Genomic DNA, 27149 nt, shown 5'->3' with positions numbered 1-27149 from the left:
GAAACACTGCAGATTAGTGGTTTTATATACGTTGAATGCCTTCCAATACTCCACTGTGTTATATTTAAAATGTATTTTGTGTGGATACAAGTTTTAATTATTAATTAATTTGTAAATTGTGGTTTCAGGTAGCGGTGTTGGTGGTGTTGGTCGGCGCTGGGTCATCACAGCTTCCTGAGACATATCCAGACGTAAGTTGACGGGTCCATGTTTGTGCCATCAAGTTTTTCAAACAAGTGACAGTGTCAATCCTGGTCATATTTATACAATTATATGCCATTATTTTCCTCCCCCAGGTTCCTCCTAAGTACGAGTATAACTACGGCGTCGTAGACCAACACACGGCCAACAACTACGCCCTGCAGGAGTCCCGCGACGGGGCCAACACGGCCGGGCGGTACCACATTGCTCTTCCGGACGGACGGGTCCAGATTGTGACGTACACGGCCGACGAGAATGGCTTCGTAGCTCAGGTGGACTTTCAGGGGGAGGCTGTCTACCCTGGGCCACCTCCCTACCAGCCAGCCCCAACCCCCTACCAGCCAGCCCCACCCCCCTTCCAGTCAGCCCCACCCCCGTTCCAGCCAGCCCCACCCCCTTACAACCCTTTCCCCTTCCCTCGTTATCAATAAACATTTACACAACCTAGAATACCTTTTCCAAGTGCCTTAATCCATACAATCTCACCCTTCCACTGTCACCTTGCTACTGTCACCCTGCCGCTGTCACCCTGTTACTCTCACTCAACCACCAAGCTGGAAAAACCTTATGTTTCAACTATGTTGTCACCTAAAATAATATTGTTATATATATCAGAGGAATTCGAAGAAGTGTTTGACTTGCAACAATGATCGAACCCGTCTGTGACATTCATCAATGTTTCCCATTGTTGTGTTTTTCAAGAGATCCATAACCTTTAAGCACCTTTTTGCATTATTATTTTTGTATCAACCCATGTATATCTTGTAACCATCAAATGCATAATAAAGCACAAAAAATAAAAAAGGAAGGGGGTGGTAGGAGAAAAGCACACAGAAACTGTATTGGAGGGGATCTAAACATTCCCTCTAATGCGTTATGCGTGGTTTCCTCCGAGGCTATGGGTCCCCCTTCTTCCAGCTAGAGGTATATATATATATATATATATATATATATATATATATATATATATATATATATATATATATATATATATATATATATATATATATATTAATTTAACAATTATGTAGCAAATTCATTAGTCCGTATAATATATAATAAAGAAATATAAATTCCCAAGATTTTCTCAATCCTATATCTCAGCATTAATATTATAGAATTCTGCGGTGATTACTAGATTAGCAACGTTAACGGGTTACTGTAGGAGATTACTGCATTTGCAACATCTGTTTGGGGTTAATCTGAGGGATTACTTTATTTGCAACATTTGTTTGGGGGTTGATGTGGGGATTACTGTATTTACACCGTAGCGAGGGAAGAGATTCTTAGTTATTTAACTTAATGTTAATATTAATATTAATCAGAGAATATTAAAAATTTACAACAGTAAATTTGTCAAGAAAATGCAATACTTATTTCCTTAAGCAGGCAAATACAACTTGTATTGGATTAGGTATAAATTAACTTCAACTGAAATTGCAGAATATATTGAGAAAACTTTGAAATTAAACCCCCCAGTGTTGCACATGCAAATCCCCCAAATTGCAAGGTAACATTGATGACAACAGACTGACAGCTCCAATATTATTACCACAACAGCCGAATGAAAATCAGTATACTGTACTTGAAGACAGATTAGTAGTAGTAGGCATCAGGAGTTTCAGGGGCTCAGTTTAATCAGTTTCAGGAGACTGATTAAAGCAGATTGAAGGTTAGGGAATTCGATCAAGACATCTTCAATGTTTACCTTGACAACGTACTGGAGTGAACGATATGGAAGAAAATGCAGATTTTTTTTTTGAGATATATACAAGAGTTGTTACATGGTTGTAGAGCCACTAGTACGCGTAGCGTTTCGGGCAGGTCCCTGGAATACGATCCCCGCCGCGAAGAATCGTTGTTACAACCAAGTACACATTTTACTGTTGAGTTAAACAGAGGCTACAGTTAAGGATTTGCGCCCAGTAAATCCTCCCCGGCCAGGATACGAACCCATGACAAAGCGCTCGCGGAACGCCAGGCGAGTGTCTTACCACTACACCGATGATGATTGATGAAGATTAAGCCACCCAGAAGGTGGCACGGGCATGAATAGCCCGTAAGTGGTGGCCGTTTGGAGCCATTACCAGTATCAAGAGCTGATACTGGAGATCTGTGGAGGTGCGACTGCACCCTGCGTGACGGGAGATGTCTCCCGTGACCACTACACCACGGAGACTGTTAAATAGAATAGAACCAGTGAAGAGCAGAGGTGCCATAGGCACAATCAGAGAACACTGTATAAACATCAGAGGTCCAGTGAAGAGCAGAGGTGCCATAGGCACAATCAGAGAACACTGTATAAACATCAGAGGTCCAGTGAAGAGCAGAGGTGCCATAGGCACAATCAGAGAACACTGTATAAACATCAGAGGTCCGCGGTTGTTCAACGTCCTCCCAGCGACTATAAGAAATATTGCCGGAACAACCGTGGACATCTTCAAGAGGAAACTAGATAGTTTCCTCCAAGGAGTGCCGGACCAACTGGGCTGTGGTGGGTATGAGCCTGCGGGCCGCTCCATGAAGTCAAGCCTGGCCTCGGGCCGGGCTTGGGCAGTAGATTCAATTCAAGTTCATGTATGTTTATTGAGATAAGAAAGAAATACATCTCAAAGGGATAGAGTAGCTTAGGCTATTTCTACCCCCCCCCCCTTGGGGAGTAGAGGAACTCCCAGAACCCCATCAACCAGGTATCAACCAGGTACCTGAATCACTGCTACAGGGCAGACGTCCTTCCGCACCGACACTCCGCCAGTACAGTTGCTAGTGCCTCCTGGGTTTGTTTACATTTGCACTGGTGTTCCAATACTCCACAACTACATTTTCTAAGTATTCAATTTCCTTAGTGTCTTGGGTTTCCAATTATTAGCTGATAATTTATACAACTACTTTTAACGCACTTTTTTTCATCACTGAATATGTAAGTGTACTAGCGTACTTATATTTACGGATCCTCCAAATTATATACTTTTGGAAAATTTAGGATGTATATTTAATAGATAAAACTTAAATTTACTTAAATATACCTACTTTTTTTCTGTCAAATTTCTTATACAATATATTTTTTCATACTTTCTTACAATGCATTTTTATATCTTCTTAGAATGTACTTTTATACTTTCTTACAATGGACCTGTAAACATTTTTTTTTTTTAATTTTGCTAGAAATTAACGTCTTAAAATTATATGTTAGATTTAGGATCTGCCCGGAACGCTATGCGTGCTACTGGCTTTACAAGAATGTAAAACTTCAAGTCTTTGTACTATAATAAACCCAATGTACCTTCTTATAAATAAATAAATATATAAATGCGTTTCTACCCACATCTGGCACCCTCGGGCGGGAAATTTATGGCGGGAATTTTGAAATAATTCCTAAGATAACCTGATATCTTACAATGCATGTTAAGGGTTGTAATGGGGATATACTATAGTTGCAACATTTGCTAAGGGATGCTATGCTAGTTACTGTCCTAGGACCTCTCCTAATTCTTATATACATCAATGATCTGCCAAATGTTTCTAACATTCTTAAACCTATATTATTTGCTGACGATATCGTCAGCAAATAATACTACCCTCATCTTCTCAGACCCCAACCCACACACACATTAAATAATGTTGTGAATAATGAATTAAAAAAGTCCACTTATGGATATCAACCAACAATCTCACACTAAATATAGGAAAGACCTACTACATCTTATTTGGAAGCAAATCATCAAATGAAATTCAGCTTCAGATGATAGCCAATGTAAACATTAGTAATAAAAATGATGGAAAGTTCCTTGGTCTATACTTAGATAAGAGACTCAACTTCAGCACCCACATACAACACATAACCAAAAAAGTCTCAAAAACTCTTGGTATATTCTCTAAAATCAGATATTATGTTCCACACTCTGCTCTCCTCTCATTATACCACACACTAATCTATCACTATCTAATATCTAATATACGGTATCTGTGCATGGGGTTCAACTACTGCAAATTACCTCAAGCCCATCATCACCCAGTCCAAATCTGCTATCAGAACAATAACTAACTCTATTTTCAGACAACACTCAGCCACTCTGTTTAAATCCCTAAACATGCTAAACATAAACTCACTCCATACATTCTCTTGTGCTATTTACATGTACAAAACCTTATTCCTAAATGCAAATCCTGATCTGAAACTCTTCATTGACAGATGTAATAGAACCCATGATCCCTACACCAGAAATAAATATATGTTTGATATCCCCAGAGTCAAACTTAATCAGTGTAAACACTCCATGCAAATAAAGGGCCCTAGGCTATGGAACTCACTCCCTATCGCATTAAATAGCTGTCCGACCTTTGCCTTATTGAAAAATAAAACCAAAAAGTACCTAATTTCATCCTCATAGTTTCTACCTAGTGCTTTAAACTCGCACTGTATCTTATCCCCCTAAATATGTGTCTAAGACATGCAACTTTACCATTGTAATCATGCCTGTCAACTTATAGTTGTTTTGTTGAATGCAAATTTTGCTACAATGTACCTATTAATATCCTTCAAATTTTCTTACAATGTCTCAATTAATATTCTGCAAATTTTCTTACAATGTACTTATTAATATTCTTTAAATTTTGCTACAAATTATCTACTTAAAATTATCTTTTAGATAAAGAACCTTTGCGGAACGCTAGGCGTGTTAGTGGTTTTACAAGAATGTAAAAACATCAATGTTATGTACTCTCATAAACCCTATGTACCTTCTTGTATATATAAAAATAATAAATACATAAATAAATAAATAAATGTTTAATATGCAATAGTTTCTATAATTACGAGCAATTTTAATAAATTTTTATATACTAATTAGTTATTTTTATTTTCTATGTACAAATAAGTTATAATATTGTTTTATTTCAAATAAATTTATCCAAAATCCTGTTATTTATTATATTAGAAAATTTGGTGTAGTTTTAAATTCGGTGCAGTTTTAAACATACACACAGGGAGCCATGCGGCTGAGTGGACAGTGCTCTGGGGTCGAAGTCCCTAAGAGCTCGGGGTTCGATTCCCGGACGAGACGGAAACAAATGGTCAGAGTTTCTTTCACCTGAACTGGTGAACTGATGCCCCTGTTTACCTAGCAGTAAATAAGTACCTGGGAATTAGACTGCTGCTACGGGCTGCTTCCTGGGGATGTGTGTGTGTGTGTGGTTGAGAGAAATATATAGTAGACGTAATACAGGAAAAATAGATTGGTTAGAAAGGCGGGGTCCAAGAGCTAATAGCGATATTCTGCAGACACACATAGTAAATACAAATATTAAACACACACTCGCACGCATATACATATACACACACCCTCTGGGATCAGTTTAAATAAATCTGCCCATGAAATAAATGGGGCAGTTTCTTTCACCTGTGCCTCTGTTCACTTAGTAATAAATAGATGCCCTTGAGTTAAACAGCTGCTACAGACAGAAAAATATATACAGTATTAGGAATGATAGAGAAACACAGATCGGGAGTCAGTACATTACACAACCTCGCACGAGGGGCCTCGTAGCCTGGTGGATAGCGCGCAGGACTCGTAATTCTGTGGCGAGGGTTCGATTCCTGCACGAGGCAGAAACAAATGGGCAGAGTTTCTTTCATCCTATGCCCCTGTTACCTAGCAGTAAATAGGTACCTGGGTGTTAGTCAGCTGTCACGGGCTGCTTCCTGGGGGTGGAGGCCTGGTCGAGGACCGGGCCGCGGGGACACTAAAGCCCCGAAGTCATCTCAAGATAACCGACGGTAAGAAAGGCGGAGACCGAGAGCTCAAACCTGCAGGCACAAATAGTAAATACACACACAATACTAAAACCATCGTTAACCTCAAAGCTTCAATTAGAGAGATTACAGCAGAGACGCAACATCACGAACACGTACAGCTCTCGTCCTGGCAACTACAACTTAGGCAATTACACTTAAGGCAATTACAAACACATACACACACACACACACACGTATATAAGGCGGTGTGTTGGCCTCCACGCAGCAGTGCTCGGGTCCTGGTCAGAGAGGATGTACATGAGGGTAAATATGTTTTTAGAAAGTATGTCAGTAATGAGTCCTAAATTGTCCTTTGGTTAGTTAAGCACAACTAACTGTGAATTGTTAGGGGTCACCCAGAACAACACACCGTCACTTCAACACTGATTTAGTAACCAGTGTTGAATATATATATATATATATATATATATATATATATATATATATATATATATATATATATATATATACAAATCATAGCATAAGTAAGAACTCTGTTTAGTGTTTGCAGGTAATAGTTGTGTGTGTGTAAACTAAAAGTCTTTGAAAATGTAATAAGTTAGTACGAAATGCGTTCAAGTGTCGCGTCAGACTAGAAATAAAAATGAATTTTGGAGAATTGATTTTTCAATTACCATCAACAGTGAAAAGAAACATAAGAAAGATCGAGAAAATTCGTGTTAGAATTATTAATCTTACTTTTTCGGTCATATTTAATAATATATGTCTACAGGAAAGACTGCTACCAAAATGTGTATATATATATAATAATAATAATACTAATATAATATATTTTAGATATAATAATAATACTAATACTAATATATATATATATATATATATATATATATATATATATATATATATATATATATATATATATATATATATATATATATATATATATGTATTAGTATTATTATTATATCTAAAATATATTATATTAGTATTATTATTATATATATATATGTCGTACCTAGTAGCCAGAACTCACTTCTCAGCCTACTATGCAAGGCCCGATTTGCCTAATAAGCCAAGTTTTTATGAATTAATTGTTTTTCGACTACCTAACCTAACCTAACCTAACTTTTTCGGCTACATAACCCAACCTAACCTGTAGAGATAGGTTAGGTTAGGTTAGGTAGGGTTGGTTAGGTTCGGTCATATATCTACGTTAATTTTAACTCCAATAAAAAAAAATTGACCTCATACATAATGAAATAGGTAGCTTTATCATTTCATAAGAAAAAAATTAGAGAAAATATATTAAATCAGGAAAACTTGGCTTATTAGGCAAATCGGGCCTTGCATAGTAGGCCGAAAAGTGCATTCTGGCTACTAGGTACGACATATATATATATATATATATATATATATATATATATATATATATATATATATATATATATATATATATATATATACATATAACGTTTGATGATACGAAGTGCTACCCAGCTAAGAGGAACTGGGCAATCTAGTTCTCCATTCTCACTGGTTGGCTTTGGCAGTAAGGATGAGAGACAGTTTAATTTTGGTCTTGAAGACGACAGAACACACTTGGGTGTAAGCTGGTTGTTAGATGAGTATATGTGATATGTAGCGCTTCGGCTATGTCTAATCTCTACGTATAACCATGAGTATACTGAACTTATATAATATCTATACCTTTATCACAGGTTGCAGCACTGCTAGCAGTGTTGCTACTCGGGTCCACTGCCTCTAATATTAATGAAATCTACTCAGATGTGAGTTTCTCTTTGATCGTGTTGAATAATAATAGTAATAATAATAATATTAATAATAAGAATAATATTAATAATAAGAATAATATTAATACTAATAATAACTAGTACTCGTAATGTCTTCTCACAGATATATTAACATAGGATAAAAACCCCACACACTTGTGTATTTTTTAAATTTATGTTAGGAATTTACACCAAGTCTTTCGCCCATTCTGAGTGCTTTATCAAGGTCTCAGTATGTGATTAGGACAAGACTTACATATGAACGTCTTATCTTATTAGAAGTTTAGATGTAAGTCTCGTCCTAATTACATATTCAGATCTTGACAAAGCTCTCAGGAAAGTGCGAAAGACATGGTGTAAATTCCCTGCATGAATTTCTCAAATATAGAGTTTTTACACTAAATAATAATAATAATAACAGTAAAAATTAAAATAATAATAATAACAGTTTAAGTAATAATGATGATAATAATGAAGGCACTAACTTTTCCTCTCAGTTTTATTAAACAATAGAGATTTTATACAAAATTTGACAATATCCTGAGTTACTTTACAATTTATTTAAGTATTTTATTTTATTTTTTTATTTTTATAAAACTGTAATATAAATATAGGTATAGGTTCAGTACTAATTGTAATATCTTAACATACTAAGAAGGCTAGGTTAGGTTGTGGTTTTCTATTCAGCTTTTCAAGGTAAACTCAAATATTCGCAATAAATTAGTATGTCATATATGCACTTATTCATAAGCAAGATATTGACTATAAGCAAGTGCGAGAACGGATTGAATAACAATAATATTTTTCCCTACAACCAGCAATAATAATAGTTACCCATCATGAATAATAAACACCCTTCCCCCAGACACCTGCCAGGTACAACTACAACTATGGGGTCCAGGACGGTGCCAGTGCCACGGACTTCAGTCACCAGGAGTCCCGTGAGGGCCAGAAGACAAGCGGGAGCTACCGGGTGGCACTGCCGGATGGACGGGTCCAGGTGGTGACCTACACGGCCGACGAAAATGGCTATATGGCCCAGGTGGCCTATGAGGGCCAGGTCCAGCCCCAAGCTTGGGGGCCGGCTTCACCCGGGGTTCCTGGGCCAGTCTTTCCCCAAGCCCCCGTCTTCCCTTCGTATCCTGGCTTACCCCCTCCACCTGTGTTCCCTCCTCCCTTTGTGTTCTCTGCTGCACCTACTCCACCACCATCAAAGCCAGTACCTGCCCCACCACCAAACCCAGCTGCTGGCCCACCACCATCAAAGCCAGTACCTGCCCCACCACCAAACCCAGCTGCTGGCCCACCACCAAACCCAGCTGCTGCCCCACTGCCAAACCCAGCTGTTGTCCCACCACCAAACCCAGCTGCTGCTACACCACCCAAACCAGCTTCTGCCCCACTGCCAAACCCAGCTGCTGTCCCACCACCAAACCCAGCTGCTGCTACACCACCTAATCCAGCTGCTGCTACACCACCCAAACCAGCTGCTGCCCCACCACCAAATCCAGCTGCTGTCCCACCCCTTAACCCAGCTGCTGCCCCACCCCCTAACCCAGCTGCTGCCCCACTGCCAAACCCAGCTGCTGTCCCACCACCAAATCCAGCTGCTGTCCCACCACCAAGCCCAGCTTCTGGCCCCCCACCAAATCCAGCTGCTGTCCCACCACCAAGCCCAGCTGCTGGCCCCCCACCAAACCCAGCTGCTGCCCCACTGCCAAACCCAGCTGCTGTCCCACCACCAAACCCAGCTGCTGCTACACCACCTAACCCAGCTGCTGTTCCACCACCAAACCCAGCTGCTGCCCCACCAACAAGCCCAGCTGCTGTCCCACCACCCAAACCAGCTGCTGCCCCACCACCAAACCCAGCTGCTGGCCCACCACCAAACCCAGCTGCTGGCCCACCACCAAACCCAGCTGCTGGCCCACCACCAAACCCAGCTGTTGGCCCACCACCAAGCCCAGCTGCTGTCCCACCACCAAACCCAGCTGCTGCCCCACCACCAAACCCAGCTGCTGCCCCACTGCCAAACCCAGCTGCTGTCCCACCACCAAACCCAGCTGCTGCTACACCACCTAACCCAGCTACTGCTACACCACCCAAACCAGCTGCTGCCCTACCACCAAGCCCAGCTGCTGCCCTACCGCCAAAGCCAGCTGCTGCCCCACCACTAAGCCCAGCTGCTGCTACACCACCAGCTGCTGGCCCACCACCAAGCCCAGCTGCTGGCCCACCACCAAGCTCAGCTGCTGGCCCACCACCAAGCCCAGCTGCTGCCCCACCACCAAACCCAGCTGCTGCCACACCACCAAACCCAGCTGCTGCCCCACCACCAAACCCAGCTGCTGCCCCATCACCAAACCCAGCTGGAGCCACACCACCCAAATCAGCTGCTGCTCCACCGCTAAACCAAGGCCCGGCCCCACCACCCAAGCCAAGTATCGCCCAAATACCCAAACCAAGCCTCGCTCCAATACCCAGTCGGACATATGCTTCGGTACCCAGCAACTGGTTCTCTCAAAGGTCGTATTATGCACCTCCTCCTCCTCCACCACCACCACCAGCCCCCATATACAACCCATACCCAGCCCCCACACCTCCACCAGCCCCCATATACAACCCATACCCAGCCCCCACACCTCCACCAGCCCCCATATACAACCCATACCCAGCCCCCACACCATACAGTATATATTTTCCAGCTCAGCCAAATTCTGTCACATACCCACTTTATCCTTGATTAGGCACGTAGGGCTTAAGCCCCATCCTATCCTAACTCTCTCCCTGCTATCTTGTGTTCTCATAATATTTACTTGGTTATTGGGTTCTCTCTCTCTCTCTTTTCCGTTCTCTTTTGCCTCTTTGCCCAAAACGCTATGCATACTAGTGGCTTTAGGTATCGTATGTACTAGCTCTATCTATAAATCAATCAGAATGTTTATAACTCTGCATCTATGTATGTACTTTTCCTAAATAAAATATTATTATTTAATTACATATACCTCGCTCCTCACTTCACATTTATATTTTAAAACATTCTCTCTTTCACTCCAGGTCTATATCCACCACACAACCATACCAACGCAGTACAGCTGCTCAGCCATATTTATAAAATCACCACAGAACTATACCCACTCACGACCACCATTCAACCTTACCCACCAAGAAGAACACCTCATGGTCAACCAGGAAATTTACGTCAGTCCTGGCTTAAGATCTCTCTCTGGAGGGTCATTAAGGCTTACTTAACAAGTGCTTACTGACCAATCAGTACTGTAGTCCTGAAGATAGTCCAGGATTAAAATAAACTTGCTGGCTGGTCAGTAGGCTATTGTGGTGGCCTTAATAACCCTCCTGAGGGTGATAGCCCTTATAGTCCCAACACCTAACTAAACTGCATTTTTATATACAAGTTAATTATCAAACTACTTACTCTGGTTTGTAGAGAGACGGCCTCGGATCATTGCAGGTCGGGGGTTCAATCCCGGATGTTCCAGATGATTGGGTACCATCACTCCCTCCGTCATTTCCCCTATGTTTGTTATAAGAGCTTTAAAGTCGTAATAATTCAACACTATCTACCTTATTTACTATATAAAATATTATTGCTGATTACTAACATTGCAACTAGCATTAATAATGATATTGACATTATCATTTGTAGTTGGTAATATGCCTAATATTTATGTAAGTATAAAAACATCACGAAAGATATGTTCATTATAATGAAATTTGAAAAATAAATATAATTTATTTGAAATTTGAAGAGTTTTTTTTTGTATTTGGTGTTAGATATGTACGCATTCTGAGACAATAACCCAAAACTGATTACAAAATTAACTCGGTTGCACTAGAGAACTTTGTGCTCTCAACTGAGCTAATGGGGGACTGATTTAATTATTCCCCTACATAAAACATGACTACAAGCACGGTCCAGGATTAACAAACATTTACGGAACTGCTTGCGAACCTGTACATCTTTTCTTAGTCTTTCGCGGCTATGTTTACATTTATTAAGCAGTTTATGAGTTCCGAATCACTACGAGATTGTTTATAACAATAATAACATTTGATTGGCTAGTCTCGATGCTCGTAAACTGTTTAATATATTTACCTGAGGGCCACAAGCATTCTATTGGCCTCACAAGGACAGGAAGCCAGCGGCTTGTTAATTACATGTCCCCCTATTTGTCCTGATGATTTTTGTTATAACCCTGTGGGTGAAGAAGCAACTACTGTTTTCAATCCAACATTGTGACTTCTTGAGCTTGAAAACGTTGTTCCTTGTTTGTGTTACATCTGACCATTTGAAGAAGTTGTCTGAATCAACATCCACGAAACTTTTTTGTATTTTAAAAGTTTCCTGTCTCCGCCCTGTTATGCCTGTTTTGCAATGTTGTTACCTAACAAATTCACAAACGCCTGAAAGTTGTAGCATTAAACATTATGATAAATATCGTGAGGAGACATTCACATATAGAACTAATATAGCAAGAACTCGGCATTGTGATGTTATAGTGTCTAGATTACGCCTGGTATATAGACGCATTTGGCAGTTTTTTCAAAACCCAAATATCGAACACACCAAAATGTCAACTTTGTGAAAGAGAAAACATGCACTCCCTTGCAGATTATATTGTAGAATGTTCCATATTGACTGACTTTCGTCCTCCTGGGCTGACGTATGCTGAACTATAATAACTATATGAACACTTGGTGATATATTGGACTTGTATCTAGGATTAACTATGTAGCGTGTTCCACGTCTACATGGTATGCTGCACGTCTACATGGTATGCTCCACGTCTACATGGCATGCTCCACGTCTACATGGCATGCTCCACGTCTACATGGCATGCTCCACGTCTACATGACATGCTCCACGTCTACATGGCATGCTCCACGTCTACATGGTATGCTCCACGTCTACATGACATGCTCCACGTCTACATGGCATGCTCCACGTCTACATGGCATGCTCCACGTCTACATGACATGCTCCACGTCTACATGACATGCTCCAAGTCTACGTGGCATGCTCCACGTCTACGTGGCATGCTCCACGTCTACATGGTATGCTCCACGTCTACATGACATGCTCCACGTCTATATGGATTCCTGTACTCTACATGACATGTAAAAAATTAGTAGTAATTTTACTACTACAAATATATATTGATCTTTAAATTATTATCATTTCAATAGAAAAACAAATTTCAGCAAGTATTTAACTAAGTTTATTTTTACTTTTTTTAATTCTAAAAAATAGTATACAAAAACGTATAAATTATTTAATAAAATTATTTATTTTTATGTTTTCCTGTATTCTTTATAATATTAACAATTGTTTTAATATGAAATTAAATATAAACAATTTTTATACTAGTGTACAAAATTTATGAATGCCTTGCCTCCACTCAGTTCTTGGACAGTCCATGTGTCTCTTGGAAATTTGCGTCATTATAATCAGACCAAAAGGCATGAGTACCTTTGAGCTCTGTAATTACTTCATACACTCAGGAATATTGGAAGATATTCATGTGCTGTACCCAGATTTTGCTAGTGGGGGCTAATACATCAGCCTTACATTATACGTTCTCACCTGATTTTTAGTTAAGTGTTGATAATCATTGTATTGATGCTGGTATTTTCTTCCCTGATTCCATGTATGACTAACCATCCTGTGAGATGGGAATATACATATATAAAACGCTAAACTATAATGCCAATCCTGATCTCAAAAGCTTCATAGAAGGTTGTATCAGAACCCATGAGCACCACACCAGAAATAAATACAGTTTTGATATTCCTAGAGTACGACTAAATCAAACCAGAAATGCTCTACAAATCAAGGGGCCCAGAATGTGGAATGACCTTCCCAACCATGTTAAAGACTGTACCTCTCTCAACCAGTTTAAGTTAAAAACGAAGCTATACCTAATAAATTCCATGTAACCCACCTTACCCCCCTGTTGTCAACCCATGTATATATTTTTTTTTTTTTTTTCAAATCAACGCTGTTTGAATGTAATTTTCTGTAATAATTTGTAATTGTATTTGTGCTGCTTTTTCAACAATGTTCCCCCCTCTTTTACCTCTATTTTTTATATGTACTCATCACATCTTTTCTTTTTACCCATTAGTTTTAAGCTGTAGTCATTAATGTTTTTCCTGCCCGAAACGCTTTGCGTAATAGTGGCTTTAGGCATTGTATGTACTAGCTCTATCTATAAAGCCAACAAACTTTGTAAATCTCTTTATGTATGTACCTTACCTAAATAAAGATTATTATTATTATATATATTATTATTATATTATTAGATGAACTTAAAGGTAGTTGTTTTTATCTACACTGTGTAATCTATCATATAGAATAGGGTAGCAACACATTGCTGTGTATATCTAAGTCTGTTAATAATATAAAAATATAATTTATCACACAGTTTACGTCTTATTTCAGACTCATATTTATACGTTACCAGAATTTTCGCCATATTTCATCTAAATTTTTTAGATTAAATTTAAAATATATTATAATATATGCAAAATTATGAAATGGTCTCTCCTCTCTACTCTTTAAAGTAATTTTTTTTTTTTTGAGATATATACAAGAGTTGTTACATTCTTGTAGAGCCACTAGTACGCGTAGCGTTTCGGGCAGGTCCCTGGAATACGATCCCCGCCGCGAAGAATCGTTTTTTCATCCAAGTACACATTTTACTGTTGCGTTAAACAGAGGCTACAGTTAAGGAATTGCGCCCAGTAAATCCTCCCCGGCCAGGATTCGAACCCATGACATAGCGCTCGCGGAACGCTAGGCGAGTGTCTTACCACTACACCACGGAGACTGGTAAATGAATAATAACATCGTTTTCTTTAAATTAAAATAAAAAAAAATTAATTTATTGACTTCTAGACGTTACTACTGCTCGGCTTAGACTCGGTTACAAGTATCTCTGGGAATTCTCGTTATCTGCTGATGTAGACCTGACCAAATGTAAACTGTGTCAACAAAATTATTCGCACACCCTTCGTCACTAAGTGATGGAGTGCGAAAAGATATGGGAATTCAGAAACAATTCTATAACCAATGTTCCAACGATGTGTAAATATTTCATTCAAAATGATCTGCTACCAGAAATTTTAGCCAAATATCCCCAGTTTGCTAACTGTAGGTAGTAACTAAGTGATTGTAACCTATCCACCGCTGCCCACTGGATGGGGGGCGGTGTGCAGGACAAACATATCAATTGTGACACTAGCTCTCCACATGTCAGTTGCTTAATTTAGAACCTCTACTTGTGATCGATCTCGAACCCATTGATGATGTAACGAGTTATACTGAATTTTGTAACTAGCTCATCAAGATTGTAACTTGCTTAGCTAAATGAATTGTGGGGTTCAGTCCCTGAGCCCATTATGTGCCTCTGTAACCCTTTCCACTACCGCCCACAAGATGAGTATGGGGTGCATAATAAATGAACTAAACTAAACTAAAACATAATTTTGTATTTATTTATTTATTTATTTGTTTACAAGAAGGTACGTTGAGTTCTGAGAATACATAATATTTGTGTTTTTACATTCCTGCAAAGCTATTAATTCTGCGGTCGGTACACAGATCTTGGAATTACTTAAAAAGTTGGACAAGAGGATTAAAGCTCCTGAAAAATTAGCTATGGCAAACATATGGAGTGTAGTGGGTAGTGAAGTGGGGAATGTACTGGTGAGTGTAGAGGGGAGTGTAGTGGGTAGTGAAGTGGGGAATGTACTGGTGAGTGTAGAGGGGAGTGTAGTGGGTAGTGAAGTGGGGAATGTACTAGTGAGTGTAGAGGGGAGTGTAGTGGGTAGTGAAGTGGGGAGTGTACTGGTGAGTGTAGAGGGGTGTGTAGTGAGGAATAATACGGAGGGGAAGAAAGTAAGGAAGAGGATGGTGTATCACGGATGGAAGAGTCTCAGGCCATTAAACTATCCACTAATGATGGCAGTGTTCAACCCCGTGTGGTGGAAAATGTTGACAGAGAAGCTCAGGAAAAATGGTTTACAAAAATGTATATATTTTTATTTATTTATATATGCAAAAGTTCTTACATTCTTGTATAGCCGGGCGTACAGCTTGGCGTACGTCTAGTACATACGTACGTATGTCTTGTACAGCTGGGAGCCGGTCGGCTGAGCGGACAGCACACTGGACTTGTAATCCTTTGGTCCCGGATTCGATCCCGGGCGCCGGCGAGTAACAATAGGCAGAGCTTCTTTCACCCTATGCCCCTGATACCTAGCAGTAAAATAGGTACCTGGGTGTTAGTCAGCTGTCACGGGCTGCTTCCTGGGGGTGGAGGCCTGGTCGAGGACCGGGCCGCGGGTACACTAAAGCCCCGAAATCATCTCAAGATAACTTCAAGATAAGCATAGCATTTCGGGCAGGTTCTTAATCCTAATTATTCCTGGAATACGACCCGCCAATTCGTTTAACAACCAGGTACCCATTCACTGCTGAGTGAACAGAGGCTACAGTTAAGGATTGGCATTGAGTCAATTCTCCCCAGCCAGGATACGAACTCAGGCCAAAGGGCTTGCGAAACGCCGGGCGAGTGTTTTACCACGGAGCCACGGGCACTATTTCAATTTGAATTCATAGTTCAGAATAGAGTATATCTTAAGGTAAGGTATACCTTTAAGATATACTTTAAAATATACCTAGAGTAAGGGGGCCTGACAGCTGAATGGACAGCGCTTTGGATTCGTAGTCCTGAGGTTCCAGGTTCGCTCCCCGGCACAAATGGGCAGAGTTTCTTTCACCCTCATGCCCCGGTTTACCTAGCAGAAAATAGGTACCTGGGCGTTAGACAGCTGCTACGGGCTGCTTCCTGGGGATGTGTAACAAAAAGGAGGCCTGGTCGAGTACCGGGCCGCGAGGTCACTGAGCCCCGAAATCATCTCAAGATAACCTTTGACACAGTGTGCTACAAACTCACACTGCATCTTGTACTACCCACTTCCCCAATATTAGTACTTAAGACATATATCTTAACCAGTGTAATCACATGCCGACGATGATTCACAATAACGGGGCTGAAGAATGTTGACCAACCACACACTAGAAGATGAAAAGACGACGACGTTTCGGTCCGTCTTGGACCATTATCAAGTCGATTGTGATGAGATGAGGGAGTAATATTTGTAATCACCTCTGTCACTATCCAAGGCCTTGGTAGTACAGTCGGGTTCGTTTTCGATGCACAATGAAGAATTTGGGGTTCGAATCCCGGGTGGGACTGAAATGGCTGGGCACATTGTCTTTCACCTAATGCCGCTGTTCATCTAGCAGTAAGTAGGTACCAATGAATTAGTCAGCTTGTTGTAGGGTCGCATCCTGGGCGGGATCAGGAATTCGACATTTATCAACTCATTCAGCAGTTGATAAATGTTGCCAGCTAAGAAAACTAACTCTGAAAAATCTTCGTTCTAACCAACCTTGCACTCATGCACACCCTCAGTCTTCCTCAACCTCCCAAAACCCATCCCATCACCAAACAGCATTAGCCAACTCCATGTCCTATGCCAGTGTCCTAAATGCTTCCCCTCACCAGCAACATCACCACCATACTGCTGCACAACAAACTAATCCTCTCCAGCTTTCTTCCCTCTCCCACCACCCCCACCTTATTCTCCTCTTCAGAACCTTTCATATGAATGATTACTGTGTACAAGCTGCTTACCTGAGATAAGGACTGTTCCTGAACAAATAGCCTGGATATGTCACAACGGAAAGATTGATGATATTCTTGAGAGATATAAGAATTTTGCACCAAGAGTGTAATATTTTGTTGAATTATCTGCATGTCTTTTGCAAATTTTCATTACAGAATACCTAGGTCATAAAAGTATTTGTGTGTAGGTCTGATAACATACTACTTGTGAAGGAGGAAATGTATATGTTTATCTGTCAGAATGTTTGGTAATATGTATATTTGTGATGTGTGTCTATGTATGCATTAACACGTTGTACTGAATGGGGTGAGAATAGCTTGAGCTACCTCATCCCTTTGTGTGTATTTTACCTCAATAAACTTATTTAAATTTCAATTTCAATTTCAGCTGCTTACCTGAAGGCCAAGGATGATGGTCGTAACTTTGCTGACTGTCTTCCTATTTTTCTCACTCACAACAGTCTTCCTAGTGTCTCTGTCCTTCCTCCTCAGCCCTTGCGCTATGTTCCATTCTCACCTACAGTCCTCACTCCACAAAACACTACGACTGCAGCTGAGGAAAATACTATAGTTCCCCCAGAACCTCCAACCAACCCAATCCTGACTGATACAGAAAACGGAACCACTGACCAGACTGCAGACCCTGGACTATCCCAAACTGACCCACCAATGTCCCATGTACTCTCACCTTCTCCCAACATCGTCTCCTCCACTTCCAATCTCACGTCAAACACTACAACTTCCGATACTTCCCACTTGGCCCCTGTCAACACACCTTTTGCCACCTTTCATCTCCCACCAGCTCCAGTTATTCCGTCTGTAACTCTTAACGTCACCCGAGCTCATTTAATAACTCGTTGTCTATCTCCCACTTCCCGCTGTAAACCTCCCATTACTCATCCCTCCCTCCTCCAAGACGCACCCTCCTCAGTAACTGTCAAAGTCATTGAATCACGTCATCCTCATGTTCATCATGTACATGTACAAAATCCCACCAGCACCTCATCCAAATCTCAAAATTCATAAAGATTATCCAATTCAATGTGCGGGCATATTTCTCTATTAGACACATGATGTCAGATTTTATTGAGGTCCAGAGACCTGATGTGCTATTATGTGCTATATATATAATAGCGAATACATTACGAACTCACATAAAATCAAACATTATGGTTACTCCTCTTAATAGTCACCTGATAAAGCACATGAAGGAGTTGCAATACTCATGTGTTCTTCATATAAACACGAACTTTTACACACTCATTGTCTTCACAAACACTTTCTAACCATAAAAGTTCACACACAAATGGGTCCTCTCATCATCTGCACGACCTACAAACGTCCTAACACTGGCATCCCCATGCAAGACATCACCACACTCTCTTCTACCGCACTCACTTGCCTGTTTTCTTGCTTGCAGACCTCAATGCACAACACCCTACATTCCACCACAATACCACAAATGATGCATGGTCAATAGCTTCACTAAATATACATCCAAAAACATCTATTCTTCCTTGGCCCGGACTTCCCAACTTGCTTCATTCATACAGGTTCTGGCAGACCTGATCTCATAATCACCAACAGACATGGCAACAACCTACAACACTACATTTCATCAGGACCCATTACGGGCTCTGATCATATCCACTTAATTCTCACAGTCTCTATCAATCCTATTCTCATCCCCAGCACTTCTCAATTCTCATACCATAGTGCAAATTGGGACATGTTCAAGAAACATATAAATAACACTGACCTTATGAATACAATGACAAACATCACATTGACAGTGACGCACGAGCACACAACATACAAGACAAAATCATCCATGCAGCAAACATCTCCATTCCTTAAACAACACACAAACCGCACTACACTTTCAGCCCTTCCGATTCAGATTCAGATTCAGATGTTTATTCAGGTAAGGTATATACATACAAGTGATGTTACATTAATGGATTGATATATAGATAGAGCTAGTACATACAATGCCTAAAGCCACTATTACGCAATGCGTTTCGGGCTTCCATTCGCACCAAACGCTTCCTAGTTTGTTATCATTCTCGATTCCACATGGCATGCTCCACGTCTACATGGCATGCTCCACGTCTACATGGCATGCTCCACGTCTACATGGCATGCTCCATGTCTACATGGCATGCTCCACGTCTACATGGCATGCTCCACGTCTACATGTCATGCTCCACGTCTACATGGCATGCTCCACGTCTACATGGCATGCTCCACGTCTACATGGCATGCTCCACGTCTGCATGGCATGCTCCACGTCTACATGACATGCTCCACGTCTACATGGCATGCTCCACGTCTACATGGCATACTCCATGTCTACATGGCATGCTCCACGTCTACATGGCATGCTCCACGTCTACATGGCATACTCCACGTCTACATGTCATGCTCCACGTCTACATGGCATGCTCCACGTCTACATGGCATACTCCACGTCTACATGGCATGCTCCACGTCTACATGGCATGCTCCACGTCTACATGGCATACTCCACGTCTACATGGCATGCTCCACGTCTACATGGCATGCTCCACGTCTGCATGGCATGCTCCACGTCTACATGACATGCTCCACGTCTACATGTCATGCTCCACGTCTGCATGGCATGCTCCACGTCTACATGGCATACTCCACGTCTACATGGCATGCTCCACGTCTACATGGCATGCTCCACGTCTGCATGGCATGCTCCACGTCTACATGACATGCTCCACGTCTACATGGCATGCTCCACGTCTACATGGCATGCTCCACGTCTACATGGCATGCTCCACGTCTGCATGGCATGCTCCACGTCTACATGACATGCTCCACGTCTACATGTCATGCTCCACGTCTACATGGCATGCTCCACGTCTACATGGCATACTCCACGTCTACATGGCATGCTCCACGTCTACATGGCATGCTCCACGTCTGCATGGCATGCTCCACGTCTACATGGCATGCTCCACGTCTACATGGCATGCTCCACGTCTACATGGCATACTCCACGTCTACATGGCATGCTCCACGTCTACATGGCATGCTCCACGTCTGCATGGCATGCTCCACGTCTACATGACATGCTCCACGTCTACATGTCATGCTCCACGTCTACATGGCATGCTCTAGGTCTACATGGCATGCTCCACGTCTACATGGCATGCTCTAGGTCTACATGGCATGCTCCACGTCTACATGGCATGCTCTAGGTCTACATGGCATGCTCTAGGTCTACATGGCATGCTCTAGGTCTACATGGCATGCTCCACGTCTATATAAACTGCTGTACTCTACATATTGAATAAATTTAATTTACGGGCAATATTAGTAGTAATTTTACTACTGCAAAAATATATTGATTTTTGATTTACCATTTCAACGTTGAGAAAAATTTCAGCAAGTATTCAATTAAAAAAGGTTTTACTTTTTTTTAATGTTGAAAAATAGTATGCAAAAACGTATAAATTATTTAATAAAAATTCTTATTTTAATGTTTTTCTGTATTCTTTATAACATTAACAATTGTTCTAATATGAAATTAAATATATACAACATTTTTATACCAGTTTACATATTTTATGAGTGCCTTGCTTCCACTCAATTTTTGGACTGTCCATATGTCTCTTGGAAATTTCCGTCATTATAAGCATATCAAATGGCATGAATACCTTTGAGCTCTGTAATTACTTCATACACTCAGGAATATTTGAAGATATTCATGTGCTGTACCCAGATTTTGCTAGTGGGGGCTAATACATCAGCCTTACATTATACGTTCTCACCTAATTTTTAGTTAAATGTTGATTATCATTGTATTGATGCTGGTATTTTCTTCCCTGATTCCATGTATGACTAACTATCCTGTGAGATATTAGATGAACTTAAAGGGTGTTGTTTTTATCTACGCTGTGTAATCTATCATATAGAATAGGGTAGCAACACATTGCTGTGTATTCCTAAGTCTGTTAATAATATAAAAATATAATTTATCACACAGTTTACGTCTTATTTCAGACTCATACTTATACGTTACCAGAATTTTTCCCATATTCCATCTAATTTTTTTAGATTAAATTTAAAATGTATTATAATATATGTAAAATTATGAAATGGTCTCTCCTCCTTACTCTTTAAAGAAAATGAATAATAACATCGTTTTCTTTAAATTAAAAAGGTAAAAAATAAATTTATTTACTTCTAGATGTTACTACTGCTCGGCTTAGACTCGGTTACAAGTATCTCTGGGAATTCTCATTATCTGCTGATGTAGACTTGACCAAATGTAAACTGTGTCAACAAAATTATTCGCACACCCTCCGTCCCTATGTGATGGAGTGCGAAAAGATATGGGAATTTAGAGACAATTCTATAACCAATGTTCCAACGATGTGTAAATATTTCATTCAAAATGATCTGCTACCAGAAATTTTAGCCAAATATCCCCAGTTTGCTAACTGTAGGTAGTAACTAAGTGATTGTAACCTATCCACCGGTGCCCACTGGATGGGGGGCGGTGTGCAGGACAAACATATCAATTGTAACACTAGCTCTCCACATGTCAGTTGCTTAATATAGAAACTGTACTTGTGGTTGATCTCGAACGCATTGATAATGTGACGACTTATACTGAATTTTGTAACTAGCTCATCAAGATTGTAACTTGCTTAGCTAAATGAATTGTGAGGTTCAGACCCTGAGCCCATTATGTGCCTCTGTAACCCTTTCCACTACCGCCCACAAGATGGGTATGTGGTGCATAATAAATGAACTAAACTAAACTAAAACTTAATTTTGTATTTATTTGTTTACAAGAAGGTACGTTGAGTTCTGAGAATACATAATATTTATGTTTTTTACATTCCTGCAAAGCTATTGATTCTGCGGTCGGTACACAGATCTTGGAATTATAATAATAATAATAATAATAATAATAATAATAATAATAATAATAATAATTTTTATTTAGGCAAAGGTACATACATAAAGAGATTTTACAAAGTTTGTTGGCTTTATAGATAGAGCTAGTACATACAATGCCTAAAGCCACTATTACGCAAAGCGTTTCGGGCAGGAAAAAACACTGCTGACTAAAGCTTAAAACTAATGGGTAAAAAGAAAAAAATGCGTTGAGTACAAATAAAAATAGAGGTAAAAGAGGGGGGAACATTGTATAATTATTATTACTACGAAGTAATATTACTACGACTAATTACTACGAAGATAAATTTACTCAAATAAAGAGCAACATTAAACAAACTTGGAGCACAATTTCACAAATATTGGGATCAAAGAAATCTTTAAATAACAAACCGACTCTCCTGTCTAATAACGATGGTCAGCTTTCAGCCTCTGATTCTGCTATTGAGTTCAATAGGTTCTTCTCTTCCATTGGTTCATCCCTTGCAAATGATATTCCATCTTCCAGTACTGACATTAAGGACTATCTTACAGGTAACTATCCACAGTCTCTGTACCTAAAGCCTATTAATTCCACTGACGTCAATGAGATAATCCTTTCCCTTAAAACCAAGTCTGGTGCCCTTGAGGAGATACCAACTTTAATATACAAAAAAGCCTCCAGATCTTTAGCCCCTGCTATTGCTTTGCTCTTCAACAAGTCACTTGAACTCCAAACCTTTCCAGATATTCTAAAAAAAGCGAGAGTAACGCCTGTCCACAAATGTGGTGATCCCACAGATGTTAACAACTACAGACCTATATCAATCCTGCCAAACTTGTCAAAAATTTTTGAAAAACTTATATACAAGCAGCTTTACTCATATCTAGCCAAACTCAATATACTTAGCCCTTGCCAATATGGCTTCAGACCCAAAAAAAGCACTAACGATGCACTCATTAGTATGCTTAACTCGATTCATACAGCCCTTGATAAAAAGGAGCTCCCTGTTGGGTTATTTGTGGACCTGCGTAAAGCTTTTGATACTGTCAACCACCATAACCTTCTTCTTAAATTACATCATTATGGAGTCAGAGGGCACTCCCTACAATACCTCGAGTCCTACCTTACTGACAGGCTCCAATATGTTTCTGTGAATAATACAATTTCTCCCACCCTACCCATCAACATTGGTGTTCCTCAGGGCAGCATACTTGGCCCTCTCCTCTTTCTCATCTACATTAATGACCTTCCAAATGCCTCCCAACACCTCAAACCAATTCTATTTGCTGACGACACAACCTTCATTTACTCCAGTCCTGACCCTCTTGCTCTAAATGCCACAGTAAATACTGAGCTAAATAAAGTCCATCATTGGCTAACTGCCAACAAACTCACCCTTAACATTGACAAAACCTTCTATATTCTGTTTGGCAATAAATCCTCTAGTCTTATAAATCTCAAAATAAACAATACCCAAATTTGTAACAAATTAGATGGCAAATTCCTTGGCATTCTCATTGACAACAAGCTGAATTTCCAGGGACACATTCTAAATATATCAAAAAAAGTTTCAAAAACTGTGGGCATTCTTTCTAAGATCAGATATTATGTACCACGCCCTGCTCTAGTGACTCTCTATTACTCCCTTATCTATCCTTATCTCAACTATGGTATTTGTGCTTGGGGTTCTACTACCCAAAATCACTTACGTCCTCTAATTACCCAACACAAAGCCGCTATTAGAACAATATCCAACTCTGGCCCCAGACATCACTCGGTACCCCTACTCAAATCTCTTAATATGTTAGATATTAAGTCACTGCACATTCTCTCATGTGTATTATACATATATAAAACGCTAAACTATAATGCCAATCCTGATCTTAAAAGCTTCATAGAAGGTTGTAACAGAACCCATGAGCACCACACCAGAAATAAATACAGTTTTGATATTCCTAGAGTACGTCTTAATCAAACTAGAAATGCTCTGCAAATCAAGGGGCCCAGAATGTGGAATGACCTTCCCAACCATGTTAAAGACTGTCCCTCTCTCAACCAGTTTAAGATAAAAACTAAACACTACCTAATAAATTCCCTGTAATCTACCTCACTCCTCTATTGTCAACCCATGTCTGTTATTTTCTTTTTTTTTTCTTTTTTGTAATCAACACTGTTTGTCAACCTATTGTATTTGTGCTGCTTTTTCAGTCATGTTCCCCCTTTTTTTTTATCTTTATTTGTATTTGTTCTCAACATCTTTTATTCTTTATGCTCAATTAGTATTAAGTTCTAGATATTAATGTTTTTCTTGCCCGAAACGCATTGCGTAATAGTGGCTTTAGGCATTGTATGTACTAGCTCTATCTATATATCAATCCATTAATGTAACATCACTTGTATGTATATACCTTACCTGAATAAACATCTGAATCTGAATCTGAATCTGAATTATTATTATTATTATTATTAATCACCTCTGCCACTATCCAAGGCCTTGGTAGTACAGTCGGGTTCGTTTTCGATGCACAATGAAGAATTCGGGGTTCGAATCCCGGGTGGGACTGAAATGGCTGGGCACATTGCCTTTCACCTAATTCCTCTGTTCACCTGGCAGTAATTAGGTACCCATGAATTAGTCAGCTTGTTGTGGGGTCACATCCTGGGCGGGATCAGGAATTCGACATTTATCAACTCATTCAGCAGTTGATAAATGTTGCCAGCTAAGAAAACTAACTCTGAAAAATCTTCGTTCTAACCAACCTCGCACTCATGCACACCCTCAGTCTTCCTCAACCTCCCAAAACCCATCCCATCACCAAACAGCATTAGCCAACTCCATGTCCTATGCCAGTGTCCCTAATGCTTCCCCTCACCAGCAACATCACCACCACACTGCTGCACAACAAACTAATCCTCTCCAACTTTCTTCCCTCTCCCACCACCTCCACCTTATTCTCCTCTTCAGAACCTTTCATTTGAATGATTCCTGTGTACAAGCTGCTTACCTGAAGGCCAAGGATGATGGTCGTAACTTTGCTGACTATCTTCCTATTTTTCTCACTCATAACAGTCTTCCTAGTGTCTCTGTCCTTCCTCCTCAGCCCTTGCGCTATGTTCCATTCTCACCTACAGCCCTCACTCCACAAAACACTACCACTGCAGCTGAGGAAAATACTATAGTTCCCCCAGAACATCCAACCAACCCAATCCTGACTGATACAGAAAACGGAACCTCTGACCAGACTGCAGACCCTGGACTATCCCAAACTGACCCACCAATGTCCCATGTACTCTCACCTTCTCCCAACATCGTCTCCTCCACTTCCAATCTCATGTCAAACACTACAACTTCCGGTACTTCCCACTTGGCCCCTGTCAACACACCTTCTGCCACCTTTCATCTCCCACCAGCTCCAGTTATTCAGTCTGTAACTCTTAACGTCACCCGAGCTCGTTTAATAACTCGTTGTCTATCTCCCACTTCCCGCTGTAAACCTCCCATTACTCATCCCTCCCTCCTCCAAGACGCACCCTCCTCAGTAACTGTCAAAGTCATTGAATCACGTCATCCTCATGTTCATCATGTACATGTACAAAATCCCACCAGCACCTCATCCAAATCTCAAAATTCATAAAGATTATCCAATTCAATGTGCGGGCATATTTCTCTATTAGACACATGATGTCAGATTTTATTGAGGTCCAGAGACCTGATGTGCTATTATGTGCTATATATATAATAGCGAATACATTACGAACTCACATAAAATCAAACATTATGGTTACTCCTCTTAATAGTCACCTGATAAAGCACATGAAGGAGTTGCAATACTCATGTGTTCTTCATATAAACACGAACTTTTACACACTCATTGTCTTCACAAACACTTTCTAACCATAAAAGTCCACACACAAATGGGTCCTCTCATCATCTGCACGACCTACAAACGTCCTAACACTGGCATCCCCATGCAAGACATCACCACACTCTCTTGCCTGTTTTCTTGCTTGCAGACCTCAATGCACAACACCCTACATTCCACCACAATACCACAAATGATGCATGGTCAATAGCTTCACTAAATATACATCCAAAAACATCTATTCTTCCTTGGCCCGGACTTCCCAACTTGCTTCATTCATACAGGTTCTGGCAGACCTGATCTCATAATCACCAACAGACATGGCAACAACCTACAACACTACATTTCATCAGGACCCATTACGGGCTCTGATCATATCCACTTAATTCTCACAGTCTCTTTCAATCCTATTCTCATCCCTAGCACTTCTCAATTCTCATACCATAGTGCAAATTGGGACATGTTCAAGAAACTTATAAATAACACTGACCTTATGAATACAATGACAAACATCACATTGACAGTGACGCACGAGCACACAACATACAAGACAAAATCATCCATGCAGCAAACATCTCCATTCCTTAAACAACACACAAACCACACTACACTTTCAGCCCTTCCATTCGCACCAAACGCTTCCTAGTTTGTTATCATTCTCGATTCCACATGGCATGCTCCACGTCTACATGGCATGCTCCACGTCTACATGGCATGCTCCACGTCTACATGGCATGCTCCACGTCTACATGGCATGCTCCACGTCTACATGGCATGCTCCATGTCTACATGGCATGCTCCACGTCTACATGTCATGCTCCACGTCTACATGGCATGCTCCACGTCTACATGGCATGCTCCACGTCTACATGGCATGCTCCACGTCTGCATGGCATGCTCCAC

General features: G+C 40.4%; 1 protein-coding gene across 1 annotated transcript in view; it reads left to right on the top strand.

Annotated features, from left to right (window-relative positions):
* LOC123753421 (cuticle protein 7-like) overlaps positions 1-1114 on the top strand; it is a 1951-nt gene extending 837 nt beyond the window's left edge. The window contains exons 2-3 of the mRNA XM_045735415.2: positions 129-191; positions 297-1114. Coding sequence (XP_045591371.1) covers positions 129-191; positions 297-632 — 399 coding nt within the window. The 3' untranslated portion in view covers positions 633-1114. The remainder of the gene's footprint in view (positions 1-128; positions 192-296) is intronic.
* The last annotated feature ends 26035 nt before the right edge of the window (positions 1115-27149 follow it).

This window comes from Procambarus clarkii, chromosome 46 (genome assembly GCF_040958095.1).
Source record: "Procambarus clarkii isolate CNS0578487 chromosome 46, FALCON_Pclarkii_2.0, whole genome shotgun sequence".
Lineage (NCBI taxonomy): Eukaryota > Metazoa > Arthropoda > Malacostraca > Decapoda > Cambaridae > Procambarus > Procambarus clarkii.
Note: the sequence above shows the minus strand (reverse complement) of the source record. Positions and strands in the feature narration are given on the sequence as shown.